Below are 24439 nucleotides of genomic sequence, written 5' to 3'. Positions count from 1 at the left end.
CGTCCCTGCAGACGTCCACCTTGAGCTTGGTGTAGAGGACACCACCCCATAGGGTAGATTGGACCAACGCCCTTTCACCGTGCTGTCTATGGTCGAAGGAGGCTTACGTTTCCCGGTTCAGCCTCTAATGTGTGAGTTCCTGAGGCGTACCAGGCTTGCGCCAACACAAGTTTCGACAAATACATTCAGAATAATAAACGGGGTAGCCAAGCTGAACAACCGGCTTGGCCTGAACCTAGGGCTAGCCGAGATTTTGCGCTAGTACACCCTCAGACACACAACCGATGGGTTTAACTATTATTTGAAGATCAGACCGAGCAAGGAAAAACTGGTAACCGGCACTTCGGATAAAGATATGCATGATGATGACTTCTTTTGGGTATCTGGGAATTATGAGACGACTGATGTGCCTGGCTGGTACGTCAGCAAGAACTTCGGTTCGACATGTAAGCCATGCTCACTGACCGGTAAAATTATTTTCCTTTACTATCTTGTACTAATCGCTCTTTTCCTTGCAGTTATCGAAGCCTTGCAAGAGAATTACTTCAACCCAAATGAGGCTGTCATCAGAGCCGTGTTGCGGTATCGTCATCGAGATTGCCACGACCTTCTCGGTTACGTACCGAGCTATCGATACACGGCTCCCCGCAGAAGCAGAGTCACAGACTTTCTACGAGCACCATCCCCACCGCCTGATCCAACACTACTGGACATGCCTTTAATCCGGCTAACCGAGGAAGAGGAAATGGCCAAACAGAGCCGTATCAAGAATCTCATCACTGCCACATCCACCGAGTTGCTGAGCATCCCCCCCTGCGTGTCAACTGTCGGTCAAACATCTAGGACCGTGATTGCCTTGGCGTCGACCACTACGGCATAGGCCAACAAGGAAAGTCACCGAGCTGAAAAAAGGCCTCGGTCTGCTGACCCAACTGCTGAGCTTGTGGTCGAGTTGAGCACCGAGCAACTGGCGGAGGGATCTGAGCCAACACCCCCATGGCAGCCATAGTTAAAACACCGGGGTAAGGAGATCTCGACCAACGCCTTGGTCAAGGGCGATAAAGAACATCTCCTAGCTTTTGACCTGACAAAAGCATTACTTATGCTAAGTGACATGTCCGGTAGTGACCACATGCCCGACACCCTGCTCGTGAAGTCCTCGATTAAATCTATGACCCGGGTAAGAGCTCTATACGTTTATTCAAATTTGTTCAAGTGTTTTCACGGTTACTCTTCTTATTTTAACTCTAACACGTTCTCTTTCAGGCCATCTAGAAACAACATCCTGTGATGGACCGGATTTTCAAACTCCCGCAAAAGGTGACCGACACTGCCAGTCAGGTCAAGCATCTAGAAACTGAGCTAAGGCGGTCAAATGCTTCGTTGGAGATTGCCAACGCAAACAACTCCAAATTGCTCGGCCAACTTAGATCTGCCGAGAAGGAAAGAGACGCTCTCCGGGCCGAGCTGGAAGCGTTAAAGCAATCTAGGAAAGATGAGGTTGACGTGGCGAATAATCTCGATTTCAAGGAGGTCGAAGACAGCTACACCAAACAGGTCGAGGCCACCAAGGACATATTCTTTAAGTCCGGTTGGAAGGCTACTTGTGAATAGCTCGACCAAGGATCGTGAACCGAGGTGTTTTCTTCCCCTTCCTCTACCTTTCTGCCGGCCTACATGGTGCCGTACACGAACAATGTCTTCAATGCGCTGCAAGAAGAGGCCGAGGAAAAGGTCAAGCAGGCCGTCGGAGAGGATGCCGAGGAAAAAGGCCGCCCAAATGAGACCGGCCACGAGGAGTCCGGCGTTAGAGAAATTACCTCCACGGTTGATCTGGAGGCTACCGCGGAGGGGGCCGGGGACGATTTCGCTGATCTCTCCCCCTTGGTGTAGTCGAAGTAGTTATTATTTTATTTTTTTTGGTATGTAACCGGGCTATTTGCCCCACCGTATGTACTACATTTCTTTATCAATGAAAAGTTTTGCATTTCGCTTATACCTCTGCTAATGTCTGTTGTTGTCCATCTTACCTCAGAGTTGAGCAAATCACCAAATCTTTTTAGCCGGGGTAAATCATCTCGGCTAAAACCTCAGAGTTAAGAAAATCACTTACTCTTTTTAGCCAGGGTAAATCATCTCGGCTAAAACCTCAGAGTTGAGCAAATCATCAACTCTTTTAGCCAGAGTAAATCATCTCGGTTAAAACCTCAGAGTTGACTAAATCACCAACTCTTTTTAGCCGGGGTAAATCATCTCGACTAAAACCTCAAAGTTGAGCAAATCATCAACTCTTTTAGCCGGGGTAAATCATCTAGGCTAAAACCTCAGCGTTGAGCAAATCACTAACTCTTTTTAGCCAGGGTAAATCATCTCGGCTAAAACCTCAGAGTTTAGCAAATCATCAACTCTTTTAGTCGGGGTAAATCATCTCGGCTAAAACCTCAGAGTTGAGCAAATCATCAACTCTTTTAAATCATCTTGGCTTTAGAGGTAGTTACCCCTCGTTCACTACATTACTTCGAACACAACAAACTTCCTAAGCAGACATAATTCATTTCTATTACACTGGCAAATGGAGTATTACATTCAGAAATAAAGGGGAAACTTGTCCCTTCACAAAAAATTACACACAAAAGAGAAAGACTAAAAATAGTACAGTTTGAGGTTGGCCGCATTCCATGGCCGAGGTACGCTTTTTCCATCCAAGTCCTCTAAGTGGTATGCCCCCTTACCCGCCAAATCGATTATCCTGTACGGCTCTTCCCAGTTTGCCCCTAGCTTGTCTTCGCCCGGCACCAGTGTGTTGCCCATCATCTTCCTTAAAACCCAGTCCCCGACTTTAAACGGTTTGGGGTGCACTGTTTTGTTGTATTTTCTGGACAATTCCTGTTGATATGCAACCATATGGATTAGCGCCTTTTCTCGGCGCTCATCAGCTAGGTCTAATTCCAGGGCGATGGCTTTCGAGTTCAGCTCGGGCTCAAAATTTTCGCTGCGGATGGTGGGCATGCCGATCTCCAATGGAATGACCGCCTCCATACCATATGCTAGGGCAAAAGGAGACTCCCCAGTCGAGCGTCTCAAGGTCATCCGATATGCCCAGAACACTAGGGAGTTCCTCAGCCCATTTGCCTTTAGCCTTCTCCAGCCTCTTTTTTAACCCATCTAGAACGGTCTTGTTCGATACTTCAGCTTGGCCGTTGGACTAAGGGTAGGCCAGGGTGGAATTGTAGAATTCTATCTTCAATTCCTCACAAAATTCTCTGAATAGCCGCCCATCAAACTGGGTGCCATTATCAGACATTAAAGCCTTGGGGACGCCAAACCCCGTTATCACGTTCTGCCAAACAAACCGTTTGACATCCTTCTCTTTGATGGTCGCTAAGGGCTCGGCTTCAACCCATTTGGTGAAGTAATCTATCGCTGCAAGGAAGAACTTCCGGTTGCCTGGCGCTGTTGAGAGTGGTCCCACTATGTCCAGTCCCCACATTGCGAAAGGCCAAGGACTTGTGAGGAAGAGAAGTTCTCTTGCTGGCTGGCGAATTTGGTGGGCGAATTTTTGGCATTTTTTGCATTTTCTAACATATTTCTGAGCGTCTGCTTGCATGCACGACCACCAATATCCTTGCGAAATAGCACGGTAGGCCAAAGATCTCCCCCCAATGTGACTTCCGCACATGCCTTCGTGGATCTCGTAAATGAAAGCTTCCACGCTGTTTAGATGAACACGCTTGAGGTACGGACCGATGAATGACTTCTTATATAAAGCGCCAGATAGAGAGATCCAAAACTGCTCTGACTTCACTCGGACTTTATGTGCTTCCCTTTTATTGACCGGAAGGGTCTGTTCTTTCAGGAAAAGGATGATAGAGTCCATCCAAGAGGGACCAAGCTTGATGCAAAATACTTCCGTCTCCTCCGAGTCCTGAATACTAGGTCTTGGAAGAAACTCGATCAGGAGAGAACTGAGAGTTAAACTGTCGAACATGGAAGCTAGACCACTCAACTCATCCGCTCGGCCGTTTTCTTCACGAGCAATTTGTTAGACCCTTATTGCTTGGAATTCCTTGATGTGTTTTCTGACTAGAGCTTTGTTTTTGGCCATTTTGTCATCTTTGGCTTTGTACACTCCAGATACTTGGTTTACAATGAGTTGGGAGTCGCTGTAGACCATCAGCTCGGATACATGCAATTGGAGCATGCTTTTAAGTTCGGCCAGTAGTGCTTCATACTCAGCTTCGTTGTTTGATACTGGAAATCCGAGTGTGATAGAGTGTTCGATGGTTAAACCGTCCGACGAGAACAAAACTATGCCCAGCCCGGCGCCGTGCCGGTTCGATGCGCCATCTACAAAATGTTTCCACATTTCACCAATGAAAAGTTTCCAACATTCTGAGGGATCTTGGGAGGCTTGAAGGTTAATGGGATCGCGGGCACTCGGCTGCTCAGCTATGTCTGCTACAATCTTGCCGTTGATGATTTCAACAGACATGTCTTCATTCCCCCTCGGCGATGTGGTGCCGGACCTAACAGGTTAATCTGTTATTCCCAAGTCCATCGTCGCACTGCTGGGCTGAAGTGCATTTTTGGCTGAAGGTTTTGTGGACAAGCACGCAAGTTCCACGTCGCCAACATCACTCTGTTGTGCCATTTCCGTTGGGCTTACATTCGCCACCCCGGCTACCGAGGTAAGATCCACCAGGCATACTGGGTGAATTCCAAGAGAGAATTCAGCAACAAAGTCGGCCAAGGCTTGGGCTTTGATTGCAGTTCGGGGTTGAAACTTGACGTCGAATTGCCCCAGTTCGACTGCCCACATCAGAATTCGACCAGAGAAATCCGCCCTCTCAAATAAGGCTTTCAGAGGGAATTCGGTCAACACCACGATTGTATGAGCATGAAAGTAGTGCGCCAATTTTCTAGAGGCCATCATTAGCGCCAAAAAAAGGTTTTCCAGCGACAAATACCTCGACTTTGCCGATAGCAAGGTTTTGCTCACGTAAAAGATAGGGAGATGGTGGATGCCTTCTGATCGGACAAGCACCGCACTAACTGCATGTTGAGAAACAGCTAGATAAAGGTAGAGTTTTTTGCCGAGCTTAGGTGTCACCAAGAGTGGAGCAAAAGACAAATACGTCTTGAGCTCGGCCAAGGCCTTACCACATTCCTCGTCCCATGAAAACTTGGACTTCAACGCTCGAAAGAAAGGACGGTAATGATTTGATGACCAGCTTATGAATCGGTTAAACACAGCTTCCATACCGGCAAGATGTTGCACGTCTTTTGCCGAGTTGGGCTGCTTCAATTCTTGTATGGCTTTGATTTGTGAGGGGTCCATTTCGATGCCTCGGTTTGTGACTAGGAAGCCCAGAAATTTCCCTAATCCCATGTCGAAGGCACACTTTGACGTATTCAGGCAAAGCTTGTGTTGTTTGAGAATGGCGAACATCTCGGCTAGGTCGAATAAGTGGTCAGCCTGCTGCTTGCTTTTGACCACCATGTCGTCGATGTAAGCCTTCATCGTGTGGCCTAGCAAAGGGGCGAACATCTTGGTCACCATCCTCTAGAAAGTCGCTCCGGGGTTTTTCAAACCAAAAGGCATGACTCTATAGCAGAACAATCCCCTTGGGGTCATAAAAGAGGTTATCTCGCGGTCGGGTGCATGCATGGCGATCTGGTGATAACCACAATAGGCATCTAAGAAGCTGAGTCGGTTATGTCCGGCTATAAGATCCACCAACTGGTCTATTCTGGGCAGAGGAAAGCTGTCTTTAGGGCAAGCTCGGTTGATCGTCTTGTAATCAATGGAAACTCGCCACTTTCTATTCTTCTTGGGTATTACAACCGTGTTCGAAACCCACCGAGAGTAGTGCACTTCCTGGATTGCCCTAGCTTCTAGCAGGTTCTTGAATTCCTCCGTGACTATCTCGGCATGATGAAGTGCTGATCTCCTCGTTCTTTGAATGACAAGACGCGTATTCGGGAAAACATTGAGTCAGTGGCAAATAAAGCTTAGATCAATGCCCGGCATGTCGTATGGCGTCCATGCAAAGACTTCGATATTCGCCACCAAGAACTCCACTATTTTGGTCCTTTCTTGGGTGGTCAGGCTAGATCCTAGCAAAAAGAGCTTGTCAGGCTTTTCTGCGTCGATTTGCACCTCCACCAACTCTTCAATAGCCTTTTCCTCGACCCTAGTGCCCACGTCATCCAGGACACTTTGGTCTTCCGGACCTTCGACCATTTGCACGAAGCCTTTGGCTACTCGGCTCCCATTTACTGCCACAAACCACTACTTCGCCATAACTTGATCCCCCTAAATCTCCGCAACGTCCCCCGTAGCCAAGGGGAACCTTAGGACCTGGTGATAGGTTGACGCTACCGCCTGCATGGCGTGAAGCCATCCCCTACCAAGGATCAAATTATATGTGGAAGACACCTTCAATACCCAAAACTCCACCTGCTTGACCATGGATCCGGCTTTAACCGGTAGAATTATCTTTCCTCATGGCCACTCCAGTTGTGAGTTGAAACCAACCAATGGCGAAGTTACCGGAGCCTAGTCTGTATCTCGGAGTTTAAGCTGCTTGAATGCGTCGTAGTACATGATCTCGACCGAGCTGACTTGGTCGATTAGGATGCGCTTAACATCAAAATCCCTGACGCGAAATGTGACCACCAGGGCATCATTGTGCAGCGTTTGAATGCGCTCAAGATCCCTACTTGAGAAGCTAATCACATTTTTCTCCTCGGTCTCACCTTTTTTGACCGCGGGTTGGACTGACAAAACTTCCCTCATATGTTCCGCCTGTTTGATCATCCCTTGGAGCTTGCATACCCGCGCCGGCTCTACTATACCGTGGATCACATTGACCACTCCTTAGGGGGGTGCCTCTAGGTCATCCGAACCACATGGCTCAGCCGGTACGTGGTGCGCGGCCCTGACGCCCCCATCGATGTAACGGTCCAAGTGACCGGCTGCGACAAACTCCTTTTGCGGTACCGCAGATTGAAGCCCTTTTGCACATCGCCTAACTTAGCGGGAAACCGGACGTAAACCTCGTTGCGGATTTCACTAAGTATGCGGTAGACTGAAATTTTATAAACCGTGGTGATGCCCATCCGAGCGTTCAACTTTTTATTTGCATTTGCTGCGTCATCGCGGGGATATTCTGCTCGGTCATTGTGGCGACCTTTACCCCGGTTTCTACGATCCGAACCACGGTCGGATTCCCTCGCGCGATCACTTGGATGGTTTGTCTCATGTCCGACCATGTGTACTTTTCCAGCCACCCTTTTGTCCGCTGCCACCGGATTTGTCTTCGCGGTGGACACCGCCGCATCATCCTCTACTTGGATGTGCTCATTGATGCGTTACATTAGCTACCCCATTGAAGTCGATTGGTTCATTGTGAGCGAGTCCCTCAGTCTATGAACGACCGGGAGACTGCGCTTATATTAGGTGATTGCCAGGTTGGTTGGGCAATCTAGGATCTCATTGAAGGTTTCCCAATACCTGGCGTTGTATGCTTTGAGGGTGTCGCTCGACTCCATCTTGACGCTCAGGAGGTGGTCCACTTTATTTGGCGTTTTGGTATTGGTTTTGAATCGAATCACAAATGCTTCCGCCAATTGCTACCACCTTTCGGTGCTTTCCTCCGAAAGCCTCTCAAACCATTTCAAGCCCAACTTGCCCAAACTCGATGGGAAAATAAGGCACATGAGAGCATCATTACGCCTGTGTCTAGCCATGACCTGCCGAAAGTGGCTTACATGCATGTACGGATCGCTTTTCCTGTCATAAAACGTAAACTTGGGCTGGTAAAAGCCCGCTGGGAGTGGTGTGGTCTCTATCGCAATGGAAAAGGGGGTAGCGCTCAGCCTCGCCAAATCTTTGTCCAAAGAGACAGGCACGGCTGAACGGGGTGATGGCATTATGACTTCCTCACTGGCGTGACCTTCGTAGGATAACCGCTGGAGCGCCGACACCCTTTGAACCTCCTGTCGGCGAGCTCGTTCCTTCAAGACGTCCTGCAAGTCCTCCAAACGAGCGGAGTAGGAATATCTTGATGTCGTCTGGCGACGTGAGGAATGGTAGCTATTATCTTGCGCGCTAGACTTCTTTGCAAGCGGGTCTGAGTCTCCAACACTATAGCTTCTGGTGATGGAAAGGGAGCGCGTGTGCCACTGGTTCTGGCTGCCTAAGCGGCGGGGTTGGGTGCGCTCACTGTGGTCTCCCAGTCCAACAACACCCTTCCCTTTGACTTGCCGTTTCAGAGCCTCCATCTCTGCCACCATTCTTTGGATAATGGCGTCTTGGTCCTTCAACTTATGCTCCAGGCGTTGAGCGTGCGACTCTCTTCGCCGCCGGTGTTCGTCTGGACTTCGCGAGTGACCAAAGCTCGTGGAGCGCTTATCTCGTGCATCTCTGGGAAGTCCTCCTGGGGAAGTCTCCCGGCCCGCCACGTTCGGAACGGCGGGAAATCCGTCTCTCCGTCGGACTAACTCTGGGGTAATACCATCGATGGCAGACAATGGTACTTCGTCGTTGTTTTCCATGGAGGGTGATCCAATGAGCTTGGAGGGCGAGGTTGTGTCTGCTCAAACTTCCCACAGACGACGTCAATTGTACGGGAGCCAAATATCCGTTATCACCCATACTCCTCGCGTCCAAGCTGCGCCTTCCTCCAATCAACCTGTGAACATAACGAATATGAGCTATCCGGCGGTGTGTTGCCGGAAAACCCCTCCAATGGTTAAGTCAACACACACTCAGAGAGAGAAAAGAGAGAGAGGAAAATGTGTTAACGTTTGTCTCACCAGAAGATGTTCCATCCCCAGCATAGAGGGCGCAGTCACGTTTATATACTTTCTGCGCGTACCTCTGTGACCATTCGCCTTTTGACGCGTGGACCTGCTCTCCTACGTGTCAACGCAAATACAGCTAAACACCACCTAATCGAACTACCAAACGGCGTTGGCGCGAACGGACAGCCCGACGGCACTACCCCAGCTTCCTACGACCGTATTACTTTCCGAAACATACAGTGCTCCTAGCTGAGCTCCGTTATGACCGAGCTTAGTAGCCCTTTGTTATGACCGAGCTTTTGCTTGGTTGGGTCGGTCTGCGGAGGATTTTTCTCGTTGATCTAAACGATCGAACAATATGAACCAGGCTAGCGGAGAATCATCTCGGCCAAACTGGGCCTGGGCTTTAGCCGAGCAAACTCCCCTTGAATCGGCCCAGCTCAACTCGGCCCAAACACACTCGGACCAACTTTAGCCCGGCCATTACCACGGCCCATAGCCAGATTATGACATCTCCCTCTCATCACTCATTCAACATACTATTTGTTGAATATTACACATTTTTCTACCTCATCAAATAAGAATTTTCCGTTGGATTGGATTTAATACCTTATAAACTCTTTAGGATGTACTTTTCACTAATTTTCTCTTATAAGATCGTTTCCAACGCTACACCTTTTCTTTCATCAAATTTAAATTTGATGAAAAAAATAAGTTTTTATTGGTCCAACATTTTCATGAAACCAATATCAAATCCATGATATGTTAAAGTTTTCGTCAAATTAAGGATGACTATGCCTTTTATCAATTTATTGTTCATAGTCGTTGAAGATGTAGGGCATACACCATCACCGGATGACTGGTAGAATGTCTGGCTAGTTGTCCTCCTGGTTAACTACCTCCTTGCAAAAATTTGTGAAAAAATTACACTGGTTAGTTGAATGGCTGAACATTCTCTTGGTTGTCCTCCCAGCCAACTGATGGTTTGATAAAATTTCAGATTGCTCCGTTGGAATATGCGATATCATATGAAGTTTTTACTCAATTTTTTACTCAAAATTGATGAAAAGAAAGGTTAAGCGTTGAAAATGCTATAAGGGAACCTAATATATAATACATTCAATAAAAGAATTATATAGGAATTAATCTAGCCCTTTTCTCCTGACTATTTATTAAATCAAAATTATTTAATTTTATGTACAAAATATTTATCTTTTAACTATGACGTAATTTAATATTATATAAAATTATAATATACATTTATTTAAATAACATTTTAACTCTAGCTTTTTTTTCCTAGAATTATAAATTCAAAATTCAACCTTAAGGGCACTTGAGTTATAAATTCAAAATTTTAATTTCTAGGGCACTTGAGTAATAAATTCAAATTTTAGACTTTTGGATCTATCGCTCCATACCTTAAGATTGTTTTAAACCATGAATTCAGGTTAAAATTTTCAAAAGTAAAAAGAAAATATAAATTTAGTTTTTTTTTTTATTTTCAATTTTCTTACCTTTTTTCTTTTTATTTTCTAAATTCTTATTCAAATTTATTATTCAAACACAATCTAAAACTCTAAACAGTTAAGTCCCCCCCCCCCCTCCAAAAAAAAAAACCCTAAAGTTTAATCCTAATAACAAAATAAATTTTGAACTTTTAATTTTATTAATTTAAATCCTAAACTTGTGAATTGTTTTCAATTTAAATTATTGGTCTATTTTTGTTAGATAAAATTGACCCAAAAATTGTATTTTAGTCATTAAATTCAATAAAAAATATTATAGTCACTAAAATATTTTTTTTCTATCAGTTTTACTTAATGCAAATACGTGAATTGTTTAGATTAAAAATAAATTAAAATACTAGAATTTAAATTGATAAAATTAAAAACACATAATTTATTTTATTAAAAGGTCTCAAACCTTAGGTTTTTTGTAATTGTCCCAAATTTTAATGTGACAAACATACTCTCATGTCTAATGAATCTCAAGAAATAAAAAACCATTGTGTTCAATTTATTGTAATTAGCATATAAATATAAGTGTATATATAATGGCCGGGGTGGAAAATGTTACTGCACTAGCTAGATACTAAGAAATCAATTACAGAATAATACTCCAAAAAATTGTATGGTTCAAATTTATTTTAAGTTTGAAATTTACAATATATAAGTGTTGAATATAGATCATCAATTTTTTTCTTATATATTTTGTGTGATTGATTTCTTAACCCTTGCTATCTTCTGACTAAGGTGTGGTTTGGGTTTTGATATTTTTAATTGTATGAAAAAAATATGAATGGCTCATATGTATGAATTATTTTTGTGGTGATTTTTAAATTTTTTTTAATATTTTCTTTTTATACTTTTGAATTTAAAAAAATAAAATAATAAACTTGAACAAGAGGCACACGCCCGCCATATTCATTGTTTAAAGACTTTTGAGACTTTGGATCTTTCTTCATAATTGTCAGTAGGAATGGCAACAGGGCGGGCCGGGGCCGGGGATTCACTGCTGGAAAATTCACTTTTAGCGGCGTTTTGGCCGGGGCCGGGGATTCACTGCTGGAAAATTCACTTTTAGCGGCGTTTTAAAAACGCCGCTAAAAGTACTAAAAACGTCGCTAAATCTTTTTGTGACGTTTAGAACCAAACGCCGATGACGCGGCCGTCGCTATAACTTTAAGACGTTTGAAAAACGTCGTTATATTAGTATAGGCGGCGTTTTTAAAAACGCCGCAAAATGTCCTACTAACTGTACTATGACATCACTATGACATTTAGCGACGTTTTTGAAAATGCCGTCATAGACATTTATACATTTCAAAAATTTAGCCGTTGGGATGGGATATAGTGACGTTTTTTAAACGCCGCCATAGCCTTTTTTTTTAATTTTTAAATTTTGTTAATTTTATATGGTTGAACAAAAAAAAATACCTGTCAAACAATTATTAAAAACTAATAATTGATGTTTATTAAAATAATAAATAAACTAAACTTAAAAACAAAATTAAAAATAAGAAACAATGCATTGCATACCTAAGAATAATAACAATTCAGACTTTAAATACATCAATTAAAATAGAGCTTACTATACAATAAAATAGACATAACTCTACAAAATATAAAAGTAAACATAACGATAAAAAACTGCCTTGAGCATGTCATTCCGCAAGTTCAAGATCTCTTGCTCCAGCACTTCAGCTCGAGATCCCTGAAAAAGATGTTTACAGCATTAAATTTGTTCTTTGCTTGCCTTAGCATGAAGAAAAAACAGAAATAGGATCATTCACCTGAAGTTTGTTACGTAGATCCTCTTATCTCTAGTTTTTGTAGTTTCAGTAAGGCAGCATCTGTCAAAATCTACAAACAAAAAGAAACAAAAAAAGACTGTTACTTTCTCCTATACATAAATGATTGGGCATCAAATACAATCACTAATCAAAAGCATCAATTTTTACTAACGAAGAAAAAATAGAGGTGGAGAGGACTTCTACTGATAGATGTCAAGTTCAACTACATTTATGATTGCCCAACTAACATCGATTCGAGATCTAATGTCTCTAAAATTTTGCCATCTAGATGGCAAAATTTGCAGGTATGATCAAGCATTGTGCAAGAAAAATAAACATCCACGCATCTATTACCAGAGCTGCTCTTCCAAGCGCCTCACAAGCTAACAAAAATCAGAACAAAAGAAGTTAAAACTTTGTAAACCATAACACTGGTATACCAGAATTGAGGCAAATTTTTTACCTGAACATCTCCGTGTTGCCGAAGCTGATTCCTAACAAAATTAACTGCTTCTGAGCTGAAACAATAGCAAAGTTGATGAGATAATACTCATCTTGTGGTTAATTGAGAAAAATATTAAATAAAAGTAACCGAATAATAGATTATAGAGAGCAAGCACCTCTATGTTGGTACTGCATAGGCTATCACGAAGAAATTGTTTGATACCCTCCCCATGGTTTGCATGAATCAAACCTAGGGCATAGAGAGCACCGCCTTTTGAAGAAACTTACCTATTTAGCCTTCTGGTGTGGCTTTTGAGATCCATGTAGGTTTCCCTAGAATGGATGCTACAAGTAGAGACGAGAGAATGAACTCACTCAATAGTCAATCCGAAATAAAATGTCTCAACTCAATGAGGAATATAGATTTAATCTCTCAAATTTCCAAATCATCTGATCTAGCATTGGCCCGCTACTAACTGTAAGCTTATCGGATTCCAAATAAACTCACAAACTAGATAAAAGATTTTTAAAAAATGTATAATAAACTAAAACAGAAGCAACGAAAAAGGAAAAGTAGGCATTTACAACACAAACAAGCTATTTAAAAGCAGAGCAGGTTAGGAACAAAAGCCGGGTAATGATTTTTAATTAATAGAGTCAAGTTTTTAGAGAATCTTCAGAGCTTTTATAGCTTCTTTGAATTAGTGTGATACAATTCTAACAGTAGGTGTGATGCCCAGTTCTGGGAGTGATTCCTAGATTCCCCCCCCCCACCCACCTCTTTCTTCTTTTTATCTTGCAATTATTGCCCTTTTCAAGCCTCAGCAAAATCTGCCCAGCCATTGGTTCACTCCTCTCAAGTTTTCAACCTTATTTTTCAAGCCTCAACTAAAAGTTTCTGCACAAATCTACAACAACGAAAACATAGTCCTTGCGAAGTTCCTCGGAAACTCTGTAAATAAAAATAATAGCAAACACATGAACTAAATCTAAAACAGCAACTGCTAGGTACCCAAAAAATTTAATCAGAATAAGTATTGAATGGTTGATATTCATTTCAAGTATGGTTTACCACTATACAAGAATTAAATCTAAGCCACATCAAGTGTCTGGTGAAGTATTATGGGTTCTTAGACTTTATGGTGCTCAAATTTGGTATTCTTATACAATGTCATGCCAAATATGGTGTTCTTTCACTATCCATTTTAGCATTTTAGCATTTGCTCCAACAAGGCCAAAATTACAAAACAAAATGGATTAAAATAGGGATCAAGGTGTGAGGAATTTGGATTCATACCATGTCCTTTGCCCACTCTCCTCAACTGAGCAACGTATTCTGACATCTTCTTAATGGCTTCCACCTAATAATAATAATAAGAAAAAGAATGAACCCAGAAATCAGTATATCATGCTACATAAGTGACACAATTATCTTCTAAAAGGAAATAAGGAAATTTCAGATGAATGGGAACAAATGAAATTGCATTTCACCTGCTCAGTTAAAAATTCACTTTCGACAAAATCTGTCAACTGAGCATCATTGTTCTGGCTTGTTACCTGTTGTCACAGTTAATGTCGTAAATAACCAATACCTCAACTTCACACTAGAATAACGACAGTAAGCAATTTCAAACACACTGGATTACATAGATCAACTTTTCGATCCTTGGAGTCACAAAATGTAATACAACCTCCTGGGACATTTTCTCCATTGGTCATATAGAACTGCCTAAAAAGAATGAAAACTATAACAAGAACTAGAGCCAAGTAAACAAGACACAAAAGGAATGTCTTACAGCGTGCAAGTTCAGAAGTTTTTCATTTGTCAACTTCTCCAAAGACCGTGCAAGCTCCATTGCTAAATCAACAAATTAGCCACAATCAGTATCAATCACTTAAGATACAGAGGTTTCAATCAGTTTTTTTTTTAAAATAAAGGGTTCATGAGTATGAGTACACAAATTGACATGCCATGAACAGCAAAACCACAAAACAAAGGCAATTTTACAAGCACTTGGCAAGTTTGGGAACATACTAAAATAGCTAAAAGGTCACTACCAAAAAGTCAACTTTTCTCTCTACTTCTTTGCACGTCTTTTAAAAAAAAAACTAAAAAATCAACTAAAATAGCTACTTCCCAAAACAACAGGCTAAGATGTCATTGTTATCCTAGGTCTTTAATCCAAATAATAATACTTAGTTATGCTTCTGTTTTCATGAAATCGGGTTGGGTTTTCAGACCAAGCAATGTTCCACAAGAATAATGGCAAGGCCAACAAACACATGTTCCAAAATAGTGCCCATGACCCAAATGAAAAATTGTCCCCAAATGGACTGGAATGGTGAATGCAAAGCCATGTGTGGAGTCCCAAACTTCAAAAATAGAAGTAACACTGAGCTAGGTTAAGGCTTAGAAACACCTGGAAACCAGGAAAGTTGTAGTTACATAGCAGATAAGAGCCCAAGTCAGTTGAAAATAGCTCCACAGAGACAGGTTTCAATTCAACATGGAAGGTATATAAGCTTTGGAGATGCTAATAGAACAAATACGTAAAAAAGAATATCAAATGCAGTAGTGAATGCAAGTGCATTCTTTCTGGATGGTATGCAAAAGAAATTGCTAGAAAAAGGAGCAAAGCAAACCTGATGGTTTCAAGAGGAGCAAGAACAGCTTTGGTCATAGCCCCAGCCAAAGCACCACTAAGAAACTCACCAACTTCTCTAGTCCTCAGAAAATCCTGAACCAAAACAAATCATTTCTTTTTCATTTGGATAAAGCATGCCTCCTATATCATTTTGGTACACGAAATATGAAAACAACTTTATGTATACCTACCTACCTATAGATGTATTATATATTCATATATTCCAAAAGAATAAAGGGCAGGAGTTATAACAGATAAGGAATAATGGAACTAATACAATCAGACTTGTGTTTAATATCTAATCATATTATTTATTAGAAGACAAAGAAGAAGATTATATTCTAGCATACGGTTGGTAACAAAAATGAAATGCCACAGAATAGAAGTGAGAAAAAATTGAAAACTGAAATCTGAGCGAGCATGTTGTTGAGCCAAAATACCCAGAGTCACAGTATGTAAAGTGTGTTTTTATGCGTTTGAAGAAGGATGATGGGGGAAGTGGGCATAGAATGGAACTCACAAATTAAACCTTTTGAAATCCCTAATATCATCATCGAAAGCAGAGAGAATAAAAATTTAAAAATAAATAAAAGAATTAATGTGAGAGTGAAAAGTGAGATTATTTTCTCGTAATCCAAACGAAAGAATAAGAATATGAATAAGATTATGAATATGAATATGAATATGAATATGAATATTCAAAGAATCAATTAGGCTGCATATTTGGATATAATAAAATAACAGCAATAATCAAGCATAAACACAGAGGGAGGGAGGGAGGGAGTGCGTGAGTTAGAAAATTGAAACAAATTAACAGATCCAATTTCCAAATTGAAACAAACTAACTTATAGACAGAACAATTAAAAGAAAAGAAAAGAAAAGAAAAGAAAAGAAAAAGAAGGGGTATGGTATGCATTAATAAATTACTTACTTGGATATGTTTAGTAAGGCGAGGAGGTTGGAAAGGAAGAAGGTGGAAGGAGTGATCCTTGTCGAGGAGGTCCCGCTCATTGGGAACCATTACCACTCCATATACATCTCCCCCCATCACGCAATGCCTCTTCTTCTGCGATTCCGATACCATATCCATTACAAAATTAATACACCAAATTTCCAATAAATAACCCACATACTCTGCATTCTTTTCCATAACAGAATCAACTATAAAGTAGGTAAGATTCAAATTTTGTTTACTCAGATTCAGAATATGGTATCCACAAACCTAATATATGTATGTAAAGACAAACAGATACAAATATATGTCAACATTTATATGTATTATAGATGCAACACAGATAAACTACAAATTTGTCTATCACTACAACTAGATTTACCAGGTTTTTTCTAAAAACTCCTTCAAAACACTGATTGTAAACAAATCCAAATCCAGCTGTAATGCACACAAAAACAAGCTTGGAAAGAATTGACTTTCAGAAAAAGTTATAAGTACGCATTATATTTGCCATCATAATTAGTTCTTTCATTCTGGTTTTCTCCGAAGAGCAGCCTCCAATACGTTACCATTGCTCCTGCAATAACTTGTTTGTTTAAGAACCGCAGCAAGCTAATTTTTGCGCAAGTTGACCACCTGCAGCCCCCTGCTCCGGTTGATTGATTTTGATAGTTTGAGGCTGCTGCAAAACACAAATTGTAAGTAGTTTTCAGCGCTTTAGAACAGAGTGACCCCAAAGTGAAATTCTTAATTAAAAAACAAGACACGTGTCATGTGATTCAAATACCTCTGCCCTGGAGTCAGTGTCAGCGAGCCTTTGCTTTATATCCCTAGCTATTGAAAAGAAGACTTGCTCAACATTAAGATTTGTCTTTGCACTCTGTAAACGGCAAGTTTAATCAGTAAAAAGGACACGGTTGATAAATTTTTTAGAGAATTTAAGTGTGTTGTACTTACAGTTTCAAAGAATTTAATGCCATATTCATCTGCAAGTGCTTGGCCCTTAGAGGTTGGCACAGCATACATAGATTTTATGAGGAGAGATTTTCAGGTTCGAGAGGTTCACAAGCAAACTTTGAAATGGAACTAAATTGAAGACATGAGCTGAACTAGTAGAATTGAAATCAAAGGCAATTTAAGTGATATAAAAAGAAGTGAAGGGGAGCAGGGGCTCACACACACACACACACACACACACACACAGAGGTTTAAACAAACCACATACCCTTTTGCTTTCATCCATATCAGCCTTGTTCCCTACCAGTATCTTGTTGACATTATCAGAAGCATGCTGTTCAATGTTGCGAATCCAGTTCCGAATGTCTGAAAAAAGTGGGAAGCAAGGTTTTTAAGAATCAATAGAGAACACAAGACAATTTGATGATAGTAGTTCTGCAAGCCAATGCAAATCCATTTACCCCTGTGACAGTAGACAATAAAATATGCAGAAAAATCTATTTAAATTTTGCACAAAATATTTGTAGAAAAGAGTCCAACTAGCAGAGGTTAAACTGCCTAATTAACACCCCAACTGTGCCCTTCTAAAAAAAAACACACACTTCAACTGTGTATCTGTACTTCCAAAATTTTAAATGATAGTCCTCTCTTCAAAGTTTTGTTTTCATATGTTGCTAATGACACTCACCTTCCTACACATATTTATGCAAGGAATTTCCATCCATCAAACAATGCACAAAATCTTAAATGGGAAATGTCCCAAGAAAGTATTCCAAACATACACCAATTACAACTAAAAAGCAAGTCTCCATTGGAGCTCTATAGCTTGACTAAAGATACCTCAGACTATGCTTGGTACAACACCAGGTAATTCTATCTTGCTCAGCTTTCACAATTTTCTTTCTAAACTTTCCACAGATCTGACATGTTTTTTGAATTCATCTTGCATTATACATTTTGATTGCCGTGACTTACCAATGCGTTCTGATATTAACCCAGTCCTACAAATAGCAAACCTTGGCCACCAATGGTTGCATTTGTAAATGGTGAATATATAGGTAATTACATGAACACAGGCAAACAAATGTTTGTTTTGTAGCTCTGTGATCTAATATGTATTTCCGGAATATTGATTCACAATTATGGTTAAATTTTTGTTGAGCTATCATCTTTTTTGGCCCAATATTGTGTCCTATTTATCCAAATTGTCGTATGAAAAATAGTGTAGAAGTTTCTTTCAGTTCAAAAAAGAACCTAACAGATCAATTCAACAATTCAACAAACACACATATTGATGTATACAAATGTTATACATGCAGTAAAATTCGAAAGAAATAGAGAGAGAGAGAGAGTATCGATTAAAGTTCAGTAAATGAGGATCAAGTCAGAATGCCTCTCTCTGAATCTCTGCAAATGAGGTTCAAGTAAGAATGCCTTCAAAACATTGATTTCATAGATCTAGAGAGAGAGAGAGAGACGGTGGAGCTCGCTACCTCGCCGGTGCAGATGACGGTGGCGATGGAGTTTCGAAATCGCTCTGAATCTCGAAATCGATCTGAATCTTCCAAATCGCTTCGAAATCGCAGGTGCAGATGGAGCTTCGATGAAGAAATGTGTGCGTATAAGGATTGACAGAGAGAGAGAGATGTGTGCGTATTCAAGCTAAGACTCAGTGTTATATATTCAAGCTTCAAGAACAGCCGATTGATCTCCTCCGTCTTCTTCCTCGCTGAGAGAGAGAGAGAGAGAGAGATATGTGCGCGAAATTGCTTACACTTTGGACTCAGATTCGAAAATAAGGGTTTCATAAAGGGGCGCGTGTACCTACAGCATTCGGAGGCGCTTTTAAACGCCTTCAACTGAAACGGTGCCGTTTTGGTTTTAAAAAATATGCGACGATTAAAAAACGTCGTTAAAAATTAGCAAACATGACGTTTAGTAAAACGCCGTTAATCGTCCCGTTTCCTGTAGTGATTACACTTCCCGTCCCCAATCCCCGAATGTAAAATACTCCCCGTCCCCGATCCCCGACGGGGAACCCATTAACCCCCCCCCCCGCCCCCGCCCCCCAACGGGGATCGGGTTTTTCCGACCTCGAAAAATCCCTGACTTTTTTTTTTTTTTTGAGGCAGAGGGAAGAACAAATATACAACACAAACAGTAAACAACAAGAAGAAAATAGAGAAAAATAAAGAAGAAACAGAGATGATCTAACACTATGCATACATTTACCTTCAGTCATATCCTTAGATTTATGAAAAAAAACACAGATCTGACTAGAGAAAAAACCAAAGATGAACCAGACATTGGAAAAGGCACAGCGGCGGCGACGAAGAGATGAACCACAGGGGCTTCGAAGAGATGAGATGAACCAAAGAACTAGAGAAAGAACCAACGCGGCGGCGAAGAGATCGGCAAAGGCACTGCGGAGGAGGACAATGAAATGGCAACGACAGTGAGGGAGATCAGCGGTGAGGACAGCGGAGGGAGATCGGCAATGAGGGAGATCGGAGGAGGATAGCAGAGGTTCAGATGAGTGTGTTGGGATTAGATTTGATGAGAGAGAGAGAGAGAGAGAGAGAGCGACTGTGTGTGTGTGTGAGTGGTGTCTCTCTCAGCCTAGAAGATGGAGATAAATAAAACAAACCAAAAGTTCAACATATATATTATATATATAAACAAACCAAAAGTTAAACATATATATTATATATATAAACAAACCAAAAGTTCAACATATATATTATATATATATATATATACAGGACTTTTCTTGGGGATACATTGGGGCGGGGCTGGGGCGCATATCACCATCCCCGGCCCGAATATCATCGGGGATTTATTTTTAATACCATCTCTGGCCCGTCGGGGGTATTTTTCAGGGAAAAACCACTCAATTTGGGGTCGGGGGGTCGGGTCCCCGTCGGGCCGGGTTCAAATTGCCATCCCTAATTATAAGACCCCGCTTTTTCGTTCTCTAATGCTCTGTCTATGCAGTTTTTAAGATTGGGCTTCTCTTCAATTCGTGATTGGATTAAGAGTATTATTAGATTTGTAAAGATTTATCATGAGTTTCGTTTTGATAATCTGAATCGTTTAATATGTAAAACTCATCGATTAATATAAGTTTGTAGAAAATCACTTTGATCAGATATCGATAGTTATCTCATCGATAAATTTCTATCAAATGCTTATTTTTTCACCGTATATTTTTCTTATACAAAGCTGATTTGATCACGTAGCTATCGATATTCGATTAACTTGATTTTTTACAGGTATATAGCACTCGATGAATTCTACATATTGAACAATTTAGATTATCAAAACAAGACACATAGTGGGCCCCCAAGGATCCAATAGTACCCTCTAATCCAATCACAAACTTGAGGGAAGCCAATTCCTATTTTTTATTATAATGTTTTTTTTTTAAATAAAATAAACTATGTTAATCTTCTTTGAGATTTATGATAATTATAGAAATCTTCCTTTAAATTCATGAAATAACACTAATTTTTCCATCCCCCCATAATCACCACCACTACAAAGGAGGTGTTTAGTTCAGATTATAATTATTTTAATTTGAAACTCTGTATTAAATTGATTGGTACACTTACTAACAATTTATTATGAAAAATATAATTTTAAAAAAAATTAAAAAAAAACCAATTATCCAAAAATTAAAATAAAAAAAGAGTGTTTTAACTTTTATTTTTATTATTATTAATTTTTAAGTTACAACGAGTTATATTAACATGCCCAAAACCTCACACCTTGTGACTACCTCAAAAGCACCACCACTAAAAAGTTAAGAGATTATTTCATTTTTACCTCTATATTGTGTCACGATTTTTAATGACTCTGTAAACTATTTTTATTTTCACGCGTACCCCTATATTATTTAAGTTCCTATCAATTTTGCTCCTGCCGTCAGATTTGAAACGGAAAAAGTTAAAAAAATTACATTTTGACCTCAAATTTCAAAGAAAGATGCAAACCCATCCTTTTCCTACCAGCAACCACCACTTCAAGCCCTTCTATCTCCTTCGTCATAACTTCGTTTCGCCTTATTTTTATGACGTTGGATTCAACTCACGGTCTAGTTTTCATATCACATCTCATTCTTTCTCTTTTTACATGCTATTGGAGCTCCGAAAGTCGATTAAAAAAAAAAAAAGACTTTTCTTCTCATTTTCGACTTTTCTTCAAGCCATCTTTCGGACTTCATATCTTTCTCGATTCTTCACGGTTCTACTTCATTCTTTCGCCATTCTCTTCACCTCACTTCCCACTTCGCCTTATGCTACCTCGCTTTCTTACTTCTTCGTGTAATGAGCGGTTTTGATAAGCCGAAAGTTGTCTGAAAATTAATTTCAAAAATTTCAAAAGAGAAAACAAACGCAACCCACAAGCTGGAGAATAAGAAAAAAGAAATCGAGAGGGACAAATAGAGATTCATATGTATGCACATGGAAGAAACCATTGGCAGCAGTGTTTAGAATTTCAAAGGACCGAGTCTCCGTGATAAATTGGTAATGGTGACAGAGGGCTTTGGAATGAAGAACTCTGAGTACATATCCACGAAAAAAGTTGTCAACAATGTCAAAGAAAACTGGGCACATAAGGCGCGAGTAGTTGTGGAGCACCTCTTTTATGCCCAACACATAGTCCATATCATTCATATCCATCATCTCTAACTCTCACATCTTCTCCATAAACATATAACCCCTTCCTCCTCCATTGCCAATCTACGAACATGTCTCTCCTCCTCTACCTTGACTAATGCTTCTTATATTCTTCTCTTCCTTTTCCCTCACTTTGCATTCGCTCTTAAGAACATTCCTGTATTCAAATTTTGTGAATCTTCCACTAATAGTATCTGCCTCATTCATCAGCCCTTTGCTCTTCATCACTTATCATTATCAGATTGCCACAGCTCGGAGAAGTCCCTGTCGAACTAATCTAATTGCTGCAAGTCTGGATTGCCATTACCGCTATATAATGGATTGAGAGGACGGGTTTTGGATAGTTTTTTGTATCCCTCAAAGAGAAATGACTTGAGGTTTTTAAGGGTTTTGTGAAAGAACATCTTGGTCTTGTGAAAAGTGTTTTTTAGCAGCATTCTGTGGATTCCAGTGGTGTTTGTTTACAAGGAATATTGTGTGCGTCTCTGTTTATCTTTTAAGTTTGTAGCAGCAATAGATAACCGCTCTAGCTTGTTTGGCTTCTTACTCTCCAGAGATGTTGCTTCCAATATACAGCTAAGAGAGACAAAGACTATTAGAGTTTCTCCCACTTTCCTTCACATTAAAGGCAATGGATTTTAGAGGGACAATTTGTGTATAAGTGAAGAAGAAGAAGAAGAAGAATGAGGAAGATGGAGAAGAAAGAAACAAAAGATGAATCTTTTGAAATTAGTTTTCAGACAAATTTCGGCATACAAAATGTCACGACCCAAACCCGCTCCTATGGGTTTAGCGTCGTAACTGGCTAGTAATCCTTGGATTACCAAAGGCCTCTGAACAGGATAACATAAGATAGGGAATACGGAAGCAAATATATAAAATTAACATAGTCTATAGAGCTGTGCAGACATACATGGGATAGAAGTTTTCAAAATAAACTTACACATATATATAGATGTGGCGTCAAAAATACATTAGCCTTACGTCACTCAATTACACAGATAGGGTCAACTAAACAAGCTCAACTAAAGCCTTAACATAATCCTCCCAAAAGGAACCTCCTCAGGAGGCAAAGTAGTTGGCTGACAAAACAGAAAGATAGGCCATCAACTCTGCGCCTGGTCACGGGCCTGCTCACCTACATACACGATATAAATAGTGAGCTGGAGCCCAGTGAATAATAACAGAGTCGAGAGGCTTAATGAATGTTGTCCATGACAATTACAGAAAATAGAATTCAATAGTAATCAGAAATGAATTCGTAATTATGTTCAGAAATCATAGTGCATAACAGATACAGTTTCAGAGTCATATTCATAATTAGAACTTGCAGTTAATCATATGTGACACATTCATTAGCACTAACAGAAACAGTTGACCCATAAAGGGACGATCATAAAGGCATATATTTGACCCATAAAGGAACGGCCATAAAGACATACAGTTGACCCATAAAGGCATACAGTTGACTCTCGTGCACGGAGACGGTACAGTTAGCTCATGAGACGTACAGTTGGCCCATAAAGGGACATAACATAACAGATAATGGATGTCATTTGAAGCTAAGAATACCACGGATACATTTCAGTAACATTGGACAACCATTCATCCATATAAAAAATAATATTTCAGGAAAGGGATCATCTTATATCATTCAGAAAATACTTATAAATTGAACATAGCTTTACCAAGTTATTACTCACAGATAACAGAGGGTCCAAGGTAAATAGACAGGATAAACAATTTCGATGTCTTGCGGCGCGTGACCTACATAACATAATAGATACAAACATTGAAACACGTGCTCGGAGTGTACATAACTTATTTCATTGTTATTAGTGTGTTTCTAGCCTTTATCCTCATTATGGTGTCTTAATCTTGGCCTAGGGATGCCTAGGATGGAATGAGGATGCAAAAATGTACTTGAAAATATTTTTTCTAAACTTGCGGAAAAAGCGTGGCTTTCCTCGCTCGAGTGGACATGCAAAATGTGAGGGCCCGCTCAAGCGTAACTTTATTCACTCGACCGGTCTGCAAACTTTGACAAAAGTACTAGTTGCTCGATTTTTACGCTCGACGGGCGCTCGATCCCCGCTCGAGCGTGAAACTCAAACCTTTGCTCGAGCGTGACTTTTGTCGCTCGAGCGTAGGTGCAAATTCTGAAATTTTCAGATTTGATCTCCAAGTTCAAAACTCAATCTTTAAGCATTCAAACTTAATTTTTCTGGGCCAAAACTTAAGGAAACACTTAGGAACTCATAACACATCATGAATTTAGGATCATTTCAAGAAATCAAGGCCCAATAGCTTGCTAATTGTGCAAAATTCAACTTGAAAATTATGGATGTTTCATGGACATGACATGCATGAATTCCTTTAAACTCAATCTTCTCAAAACATGATCAAATGCTACAAAACAACATGAAACTTGATGATTTCCTAAAATTAAGGTGAATTCAAGACATGTATGATGGAATTCTTGAAAATCATGCTCAATTTGTGAAGAAATGGACATGCATGCATGGTATGATCCATTTTCTTTCATTCAAGCTCAACTCTAGCATTACATAGCCTAATTCTTTGGTTTCTTGGACTAAGTAGTTTAATCTCAAGGTTGCAAGGTTGAATTCTTACCTAGAAGTCTTAATTCTCTTGATTCTT

The 24439-nt window shown here is 40.4% G+C and overlaps 1 protein-coding gene and 1 long non-coding RNA gene across 2 annotated transcripts; both read right to left on the bottom strand.

Moving 5' to 3' along the window:
- Nucleotides 1-12758: 12758 nt before the first annotated feature.
- LOC145805565 (ferritin-3, chloroplastic-like) lies at nucleotides 12759-14400 on the bottom strand. Its single transcript, XM_082900725.1, has 4 exons — nucleotides 14341-14400; nucleotides 14036-14101; nucleotides 13842-13905; nucleotides 12759-12889 (listed from the first exon to the last, which is right to left on the bottom strand). Exons 1-4 carry the CDS (start codon nucleotides 14398-14400, stop codon nucleotides 12837-12839), a joined length of 243 nt encoding a protein of 80 aa, XP_082756851.1. The 3' UTR covers nucleotides 12759-12836.
- Nucleotides 14401-16451: 2051 nt separating this feature from the next.
- On the bottom strand, nucleotides 16452-19074 carry LOC114304653 (uncharacterized). Its single transcript, XR_003644100.2, has 3 exons — nucleotides 17100-19074; nucleotides 16930-17022; nucleotides 16452-16824 (listed from the first exon to the last, which is right to left on the bottom strand). It is a non-coding gene; the product is annotated as an uncharacterized LOC114304653 (long non-coding RNA).
- Nucleotides 19075-24439: the final 5365 nt, after the last annotated feature.

The sequence above is a fragment of the Camellia sinensis genome, chromosome 13 (assembly GCF_055761805.1).
Source record: "Camellia sinensis isolate YWXY chromosome 13, ASM5576180v1, whole genome shotgun sequence".
NCBI classification, from domain to species: domain Eukaryota; kingdom Viridiplantae; phylum Streptophyta; class Magnoliopsida; order Ericales; family Theaceae; genus Camellia; species Camellia sinensis.
The sequence above is the reverse complement of the archived record's forward strand: the minus strand, read 5'-3'. Positions and strand labels throughout refer to the sequence as shown.